The 10,488-nt window shown below is 39.4% G+C and overlaps 1 protein-coding gene across 1 annotated transcript in view; it reads right to left on the bottom strand.

The window, feature by feature from the left end:
- C2cd6 (C2 calcium dependent domain containing 6) overlaps positions 1–10,488 on the bottom strand; it is a 157,504-nt gene that overhangs the window by 127,715 nt on the left and 19,301 nt on the right. The window contains exons 3-5 of the mRNA XM_023710313.1: positions 3,320–3,442; positions 2,294–2,338; positions 882–950 (exon numbers count right to left, since the gene is read on the bottom strand). Of these exons, the coding sequence (XP_023566081.1) occupies positions 882–950; positions 2,294–2,338; positions 3,320–3,442 (237 nt within the window). The remainder of the gene's footprint in view (positions 1–881; positions 951–2,293; positions 2,339–3,319; positions 3,443–10,488) is intronic.

Genomic DNA, 10,488 nt, shown 5'->3' on the forward strand with positions numbered 1-10,488 from the left:
AGGCATATAAGAGTTATTTCAACCACTTGATAAAAGTATTCATTGGTACGATTCTCTAGAACCAATCCTTGAAAGGATCATTGTTTTGGGCATAAATCTAGCCTACAGACATAATGAAAAGAATAGAGATCAGCACACAAAAATATTTATAGATATGAAGAATATATAGTAGTAGTAAAATAAAGGGTCAAGCAACAGCTACGAACATATCAAATACACGACTCTTGAATCAAAGAGGGTTCAAACAACATTAAAAATAATCATATGGGAAAGGTCAAAATACAAATATCTAGCAGCTAGGACTATACTTTTAGTAAGTTTTTTTTTAATTTATGTATTTGGTACAGGGTCTCACTACGCAGCTCAGACTCCTTGTGATCCTCCTGTTTCAGCCTCCCCAGTGCTGGGATTACAGGTGTGCACCACCACACCAGGTTCCATGGTCAGCTCAGCGGGGGCCTGGGCCAGGGCTGGCATGGTGGCACGCAGTACCAGAGACTGAATCTGGGGTCCTTGCGTTTTCCAGGCAGGCACTTAAGCCGCTGAGCTATCTCACCAGCCTTAGCAAGTATTTTAAATATAAAAATCCACTTACTTTTTGAATACTTAAACTGATTTTAGTTACATACCTATGTGTAGACACAACACAACAGTAACATTTTGGATGAAAAATCATCATGTAGACATGTACAATTACATAAAGGTAAAAATCTGATTATTCAGGGTGAAGGAAACACAACATGCTTTAAGCTTAGAAGGTGCAGCAGCATTCTTTTAAGAACAGTTATCCTGAACAGTTGACCAACCTGCAAAAAACAACTCAAAATGGAAAGATGTGCCTGAAAAGCTAACATACGACAATTCCTTAACAGACAACTAACCTGGTGTGAAAATCCATAACCAAAGGATCCGTAGGCAAACATGAATTCCACCTCCAACCTGCAGACACACTGAACATACGGGAAACTTACTTTATTCTTTGATCAGAATGAAATTTCACGGGAGCAGTGATAGCAAGAGAGACTTTTACTCCCCAAATTTCTATGTTAGAATGGCTACGTAGGAATCTGAATCCCTCATTGTTAAAGAGAGAAAGAGAAGCATTTACACAAGGAGCTCCTGTTACAGAACAACCTATTCAGTTTCTGAAAGAGCTTTTGTTAATACTGTATGATTAAAATATAGAAAATGTCTAAATGGAACTGTTAATATGAGTACTCTGGGACACTGGCACATAGCTATGCACATCTCTATTCATGTGTGCATATATATATATTTTTTTTTTTAATTATTTACTTACATTCTTCTCACCTCCACTATATTCAGGTACTATTTTTTTAGACAAGAGACTTCATCTCTCTAACCCCTGAGGTGCTTAGGTGTGAGAGGAGGGAGCGGGTGGGAAGTAGTGACCTCATGTTCCTTGCTCCTGTTTTGGCCAGGAGACAGTAGAAGTCTCTCCAAATAGAAAAATCAACAAATCGAGTGAATTTCTAAGTATTTAAAAGGAAACAGAATTGCAAACACCCCTTCAGAAACTCCCCAGTGAGAAAAGTAATGCTTCTTGGAATTTAGTGGTGAGATACCCAATGGGACACCACATGGCTCCAGGGCTGTGCAGCTGAAGCAGGGGCTGGAGGCACTGTACGCTCCCGCCCAGTGATTCTGGTGTTCCCTTTCACAGTTTGACAATAAGATGGCAGAGTTTTTATTGTTGTTACTTGAGAAGGTCCCACTATGAAGCCTGTGCTTCAGGCTGTCCCACTATGTGCTTGAGGCTGTCCTTGAACTTCCTCCCTCAGTCAACCCAGTGCTGGGATTCCAGGCATGTGCCACCAAACCCAGCCAGACAGCAAACTTTTGAAAAAGTTGGGTGGGTGAAGATTTTGTGAGCAAACTACTTTCTAGTTAACACATTTTGACTAAGTGAAACAGTAGCTGTTAAGTAATCGATACTCTGTATACTACAAGCAGTATCAGAGGGCAGGGAAGACAGCTCAGTGGAATAAGCATTTACCGGGCAAGGGCAAGGGTCTGAGTTCAATCCCTGGTTCCGCCAAAGAAAGAAAGAAAGAAAGAAAGAAAGAAAGAAAGAAAGAAAGAAAGAAAGAAAGAAAGAAATTTAGGGCCAGAGAGATAGTTCAGTAGAATAAGTGCTTGCCTGGCAAGCACAGGGTCCTGAGTTCAATCCCTGGTACCGCACACACAAAAAAGTATCAGAGTAAAATGCAATGAAACGTTAAGAAATTATTACATATGCACAAAAGTTAGGAAATTTCAGTAAAGTTCTTACTGTGTTTTCATTCAATATTTGTAATTCTTCAGTAAAACACATTTTCTGGAAAAAATAAAATACTTAAATTTAAAATTACTCATGTAATTTACCAGCATATTATTTAAACCATGTAACAGGAAAAAAAAAAAATCAAGTAATGATTTTTCCAACCCACATGTGGATCAAATAGTTAAAATATAACCAATGAATGTTCAGAAGATAACAAACATTCCAAGCCTAAGCAACAGAAACAAACATTAACATTTGCATTCAAGTTGCAGACTTAAGAAGTTTCTCTAGTTAAGAGTTCCTTCCTCTTTTGGAAATCTCAGAGCAACGGCCTGGCTGCCACTTCTTTTAAGGGTTCATATAAACAAACTTACAAGATAAACTGACCCCTGGGAGGACCGGGTACCTCCCTCTTCCTCAGGGGCTTTCTGAGATCCATTAAAACTTTGGAAACCTTGGTGACCATTTGTGTTGTCTCTGCTGTCCTATGAGTTGTCCAACCCAGTCCAATCCTCCAGCGATCCCTTCCTTCCTAGTAGTCTGCACTGCTCCCAATTCCATGGCTAGCAATCTGTCACTTTTGGGGACTATGGAGATAGCTTAGCAGTCAAAGCACCTGCATGGCAAGTGCAAGGACCTGGGTTCAGTCCCCAATACTACATGCCGTGCCGACCACGGAACCCTGAGCAAGACCCTGTACCAAATAAATAAATCAAGACTAAAAAAAATTTAATCAATCTGTCACTTTTAACACTTTCACTAAACTTTCTTCCCACCCAAGACCTTATGTCTACACAGTGCCTGAGTACTTCCAAAGCATATTATCTCATGAGGATTTAAGAGTGAGTCCCTCTTGTAAATCTCCTGCTATCTGGTACTTCCATTATTCTTCAGATACAGGAGTTACTCCTTTAGTAAAACCGTGGTATCCTAAGGATGTGAATTTGAAGGCAGCAAATAAAGAGAGAAGCCCATTAGGTAAACACCAAACGGACAAGCTAATGCCACAGTGAAAAGCACTGTGCTCATACATACCTGAATTACTTTATAAAGGTGGACCGTAACGCTTCCTAAGAGGAGCAGATAATTTTCTGCATCATTGTATTGCACTAATTCCAAGGAAATGTTATTCCATGTATCATCTTGATTTCTGGGAACCTCAAGATGCAAATATATGTTAAACAGAAGCATTACATTTTCAGTCTGAATTTCAGATATAACTTCCAGAAGCTACATTATGTGCGTAACAAATCAGCAGGTTTTAGGCGTCACTGCCTTCGTACGTTTCCAGCCTCACAGTCATATATATCTTCAACCTCACCATTCCATACACCTTAATATCAATAAAAATCAAGGTGTTGGTTCCTGTTAATTATGACTTTTTAAAATAATCCACTGCTAAGGGCCAGCCAGATAGCTCACTGGACTAAAATGCCTGCTTAGGTAGGCTCAGGGACCAGGGTTCGATCCCCAGCATGCCATGCTGGCCCCGCCACCAGGGTATGCTGAGACAGCTAACAAGTCAGGGCGTAGTGGTGCATGCCTGTAATCCCAGGACTTGGGAGGCTGAAAACAGGAGGATCATTATGAGTCCAATCTGTGTAGTGAGACCCTGTAAACCCTTACTAAATACATTAGATAATAATAAAAGTAATCCTGAGGAAACTGAACAATGCTGGAGTCACCACAATCCCTAATTTCACAATGTTCTACAAAGCCCTCATTACAAAAACAACATGATTCTGTAATGAAAGCAAGACACACAAGTACTGGCAAGATAGCTCAGGGGACTAAGCTGCCTGCTTAGGCAAGTGCAGGGACCGGGATTTGATCCCCAGTACCACATCACACCAGCTCCATCCCTGGGCACTCTGACCCAGCCACCAAGACCAGGCATGGTGGCACATGCCTGTAATTGTAATCCAAGCCCTTGGGAAACTGAGACAGAAGGATTGCAGTGAGTTTGAGACCATCCTGGGCCAGAAAGTGAGCATAAAGCCAGCTTGAATTGCATAGCGAGACCTTGTTTCAAAAAGATAAAAATAAATATCATAGGGCTGGGGACATAGCTCAGCAACACAACACCAACCTGACCACCACAAGGTCCTGAGTTCAATTCCCAGTATGCCCCTCAAAAAAATCATAATGAAACCTAGTATTTTGTACAATGTATACTACTAATAATTAAAATTTCTTATTTTTTTTTCTTGATACAGGGTCTCACTACACAATTCAGACTCATAGTGATCCTCCTGTCTCAGCCTCTCCAGTGCTGGGGTTACAGGCATGCACCACTGCGCCCAGGGTTCCGGATGGCATAGCATGTAGCACCAGTACCAGGGATCAAACTCAGATCTTTGCACTTGTCAGGCAAGCATTTAAACTGCAGAGCTCTCTTCCCAACCCCAATAAAAATTTCTGTACTACATAATTTTCTATGTAGTCATTACTAGAAAAGCCATTTCCAAACTTTCTATTAGTGTTCAATTAAAATTCTGCTTTTAATGTATGTGAACTAATACATATGTTTAAATAATTATACCAAGATTCATTATGCAAATGAAGACATTTACCTATTAATTTATATCCTTTTCAAATTTTACTGTTTCACACCAAGTCCCATTTGAATGGACACATGTCTCCCAAGTTTCTAAGAGCCTGCCACTGAAGTTTAACCAAACTATTTGCAATGTAAAACAAAAAACAAAACAGTATAAACTGCCTCTACCAACACTATGCCTTGTTTTTATATTTGTTTATTTGACCCATGCTTAAAAACCTACCAGTCATATTACACATTTAAATACAGTTGTAAAAACACTTAACACATAGAGGAAATGCTTCAGAATTTTTCCAAAATTCAAATGTAGTAACTATTAAGAAATAACTGGGCTAACACTGAGTTCTGCAACTCTAAGGAATTTAAAGAAAGCTTTGAGGTAAGATTCTGAGAAGCCCGAACTCAACTCAGGAAGCTCTTACTTTAATGAAGAGTGACCAGAAGCCGACCACACACATCCCCACTGCCACCGTGTACTCATTCCATGATGGGAATGAAGTTAACTACACAATACCTCCATTTTCTCATTTATAAAATAAAGATAATAGTAAGGGTAAGTTTTTAAGACATCTACAGCTAGATATGTCTTTAGAGATTATTAATTTATGTAAAAATAAGTTCAGTCTATGTAAGACAGTGCATATAATACAGAAGAAGAGAAAAGGGATAGACATTTTAAAAAAGAGTGTAAGGGGCTGGGGGGATACAGCTCAGTGCCATAAATGCCTGCCTGGCAAGCACCAAGGTCCTGAATTCGATCTCCAGGACTGAAAGAAAAAAGAATGAAGATGTAGATGAAAAAGAAAAATCAAAATAGAGAAAACAATATATGTATGATAAATACTAAAAACCAGAGGTAGGAACATCTCAGGAAAGAAGTCCACTAAAAGAGCCTATGAGACCTTGGTGAGCTCTGACCTTCCTTAGCCCCCAGCATGCAGACCTGGAGCTTCCGTTGGTGCCAGTCCAAACTTTTAAAAACTTAGGAGGGCTCTGAGTGGCCTGCAGGACACAGGACAGCTGTGATCTGTGGGCCCAGCAGAAGCAGGCAGGGAGCTTTCCTGGCACCATTTAAGAACTTTGGGGGACCCTGGGCAGCCTGTGGTACTCTGGGAAATTACTGGGAGCTTCAAATATGCCAAAACACAGAAGCAGAAGACAATTTCAATCCTCTAGCCCACCAGGAATAAGTCCAGCAGACAAAGACATACAAGAACTTGGAAATCACACACCTGAAATCTCTAAAATGATAGCAACTGAAGTAAAGAAACAAGTTCATCAGGCTATAGAAGAAATAACAGCAGAAATAATCTCTCTGGTCCAAAAAGAAAGGACAACAATTGTGAAAGAATTGCTCAGCACAGCTAAAGAAGACATAGAAAAATAGAGAATAAAAAATATGATGGAAATACTGAATGAACAATACAGGAAAGAATTAGAATGCATGAAACAGACTCAAACAGATATCCAGGAAATCAAATATTCCATCAAGTGGCAAAACCACTTGAAAGAAACTGAAGACAGACTTTCAGACCTCGAAGACAGTGGTGCGGCTAATGAACGAGAAATAAAAGATCTCTTAAAACTAACGAAGAACCAGGAAATAACAATTCAGCAGCTACAAGACAATGTAAAGAAAAATAATATAAGAATAATAGGTGTCAATGAGGCAGCGGGAGACAGCACAAATGACATTAAAAAAAAATATTTTTGGTGGAACCAGGGATTGAACTCAGGCTCTGGTGCTTGCCAGGGGAAGCACTTATTCCACTGAGCCATCTCCCCGGCCCCTAAAAAAAATTTTGTAGAAGTACAAGCAGAAAATTTTCAAAATATGAGAAAAGAAACAATATTCAAATAAGTGAGGCATATAGAACTCCACACAGCCATAATCACAATAAATCTCACCTAGACACATAATATGAGAAGATTTCAGAAACTCAGCAAAAGAATAGAATATTAAAAGCTGCTATGAAAAGAAACAGATCGCCTACAATGGAAAGGCCATCAGAATCATGGCAGATTTCTCATAAACCATCAAATCAAGAAGAACTTGGAGTGAAGTACTTCAGCTTCTAAAAGAAAGTAACGTCCAGCCCAGACTGATGTACCCTGAAAAACTGTCTATCAAACTCAATGGCAAAATAAGATCCTTCCATGAGAAATGAAGAAATTCATAACCACCAAACCAACCCCACAAAGAGTACTGGCAGATATTCTAGAAAGAGACAGAAGTGATCACAGCTTTAAGAACAACAGAAAGGAACCACCAAACAGAGCAAGTAATTAAAAAGAGGGGAAAAGTACAGAACCTATGACAGGAAAATAACATGACAAAGATAAGCCAATATGTATCAATTATAACCATCAATGTAAATGGCCTCAGTTCACCAATCAAAAGAAAGACTAACAGAGTAGATTAAGAAATAAAATATAAATAAATAAATAAATAAATCCAACAATATGCTGCATACAAGAAACCCATTTAACTCAAAAGGAAATTCATAGACTAAAAGTCAAAGGATGGGAAACAATCCTCTAAGCCACAGGAAACCAGATAAAAGCAGGGGTAGCTTTTATCTCGTTTCATGTGGTTGCTGACAATGTCAACTTCAAACCAAAAATCATCCAACAAGATAAAGAAGGTCACTACACTCTTATTAAAAGAAAACTGCAAGAGGAAGAGATACCAATTACAAATATACATGCACCCAATGTAGGGGGACCCTCCTATGTAAGAGACATTTTAACAGACATGAAAAATCAAATGAGAGGTAATACAATAGTAATGGGGAACTTTAACACACCACTGTCACAAAAAGATAGATCAACTAGGCAGAAAATCAGTAAAGAAATACCAGAACTGAACCAAACTTGTGAAGAAACTGACTTGGTGGAACTTTACACTGTTTCACCTCTTTACAGAGTGTTTCACCCAGCAGCAACAAACTACACATTCTTCTCAGCTGCACACAGGACGTTCTCCAAAGTCTGCTTACTACCACATACTAGCACACAAAGCATTCTTAAGTAAATGCAAATGAATTGAAATTATCCCATGCATACTATCTGATCAGGTGCAATAAAATTGTAAATTATTGATAAAAGAACTACAAAAACACCATAAACACAGGGAAACTAAGTAACAGCCTTCCAACTAACCAATGAATGGGTCACAGATGAAATTAAAGAAGAAATTACAAAATATTTACAATCAAACGAAAATGTAGATACAATTTACTGAAAACTGTGGGATGCGATAAAAGCTGTCTTAACAGGAAAATTTATTGCAGTAAATTCACACATTAGGAAAACAGAACAAACTCAAATAAACAATCATGCTGCACCTCAAGCTGCTAGAAAAAGAAGAGCAAGTCAAGCCCAAAGCGTAAAGAAGGCAGGAGCCTTCCACCACAGCAACAATCAAATAATAGTAGCCATGGCCCTCTGCTATCCAATGGGCGTAGGCCTCTACAAGGGCCACAAGGTGACTAAGAATGTGAGCAAACTGAGGCACAGCCGCCATCACGGACATCTCACCAAACACACCAAGTTCATGAGAGACATGGTCCAAGAGGTTTGCGGCTTCACCTCCTACGAGTGGCATGCCGTGGAGCTACTCAAGGTCTCCAAGAACAAGCGCACTCTCAAGTTCATCAAGTAAAGGGTGGAGACTCACATCAATGCCAAGAAGAAGCAAGAGGAGCTGAGCAACGTGCTGGCCACCATGAGGAAGATGGCGGCCAAGAAGGACTGAGCCCCTCTGGAATAAAGCTTGGCGGAAAAAAAAAAAAAGGCAGGAAATTACAAAAATGGGAACAGAAATTGATGAACTGTAGATGAAGGAAACAATACAAAGAATAAATGAATCAGAGTGTGATTCCTGGTACTGTCAGAAACATAAAAAGAATAAATGAATGAGATAGTTAGTTCCTTGAAAGAATACAAGTGATAAACTCTGAGCCAACCTAATCAAAAAAAAAAAAAAAAAGAAAGAAAAGAAAAGAAAAAACCCAAATTCATATAATAAAGAATGAAAAGAAAAAAAAAAAAAAGAATGCAAAGGAAGGGCCAGCCAAATAGCCCAGCGGATTAAAGTGCCTACTTAGGCAGAGCGCAGTGGCTGGGGTTCGATCCCCAGCCAACCGTGCCAGCTCTGCCCCTGGGAGGCACGGAGACAGCAATTGAGACTGGACGTGGGAGTGTGCACCTGTAATCCTAGCTCTTGGGAGGCTGAACATAGGAGAATCACTACAAGTCCAATGTATGTCGTGAGACCCTGTAAACTCTGTACTAAAGTACAAAAGAAAAGAGTAAAAAGAGTAAAATCACTACAGACCCTAGAGAAATTCAGGGAATTATCAATACCTACTTCCAAAATCTTTACTCTCACAGGATGGAAAACACAGAGGAAACAAGACAGTTTCCTAGATACATATCACCGAATGTCAAAGCTAAGTCAAGAAGATATACAAACACTGAATAACTCAATAATGAGAAAAATAGAAAATGTAATTTTAAAAAACCTACCAACAAAAGAAAAGCCTAGGACCCAATGAATTCACAGCAGAATTCTACAAGAAATTTAGAGAAGATTTAATGCCAACTTTTCTCAAACTCTTCAATGAAATTGAACAGGAAGCAATTCTCCCAAACTCATTCCTGGAGGCAACTATTACTCTGATTCCAAAACCAGAGAAAGATCCAATTAAAAAAGAGAACCACAGGCCAATCTCTCTAATGACTATAGATGCAAAAATCCTCAATAAAATACTAGCAAACAGAATGAGTAAATCATCAAGAATATTACACATCATGACCAAAAGGGATTCGTTCCAGGAATGTAGGGATGGTTCAATATGTACAAATCCATAAATGTAATACATCACATCAAAAGAACCAAGAACAAAAACCACACGATCATCTCAAAAGATGCAGATAAACCTTTTGACAAAGTCCAATATTCATTCATGATAAAAAAAAAAAAACCCTACAGAGAGTCAGCATGGATGATCTGTATCTCAATCTGACAGAAGTCATCTATGAGAAACCAAAGACCAATATCACACTAAATGGGCAAAAGGGCTGGCCAGAGAGCTCAGTGGATTCAAGCACCTGCTTAGGCAGATGCAGGGACTGGGTTCAGTCCCCAGCATGCCATGCTGGCCCTGCCCCAGGGTGCACTGAAAGGGCAACTGAGACTGGGTGTGGTGGCACACACCTGTAAACCCAGCTCTTGGGAGGCTGAAAACAGGAGGATCACTACGAGTCTAAGCTACATAGTGAGACCCTACAGACCCCACACTAAACACATAAAAATACATAAATAAGCAAAAACTGAAGGCCTTCACTTTAAAATCAGGAACAAGACAAGGATATCCACTGTTTCCACTCCTATTCACTGTAGTTCTGGAAATGTTTGCCAGAAAAATTAAACAAGATAGAGAAATGAAAAGAATAAGGATTGGAAAAGGAGTAAAATTATCATTATTTTCAGCTGACACGATATTCTACATAGAGGACCCCAAAAACTTCAAGAGTCTTGCAGATCACATGGGGAGAAGACACTCTCTCAGGCTTTCACAGAGAGCACATTGGCCAAGCAATGGCCGTGACTCATCCACATGGCTGCACTGACGAAGGT

This window comes from Octodon degus, unplaced genomic scaffold (genome assembly GCF_000260255.1).
Source record: "Octodon degus isolate 3935 unplaced genomic scaffold, OctDeg1.0 scaffold00001, whole genome shotgun sequence".
NCBI lineage: Eukaryota > Metazoa > Chordata > Mammalia > Rodentia > Octodontidae > Octodon > Octodon degus.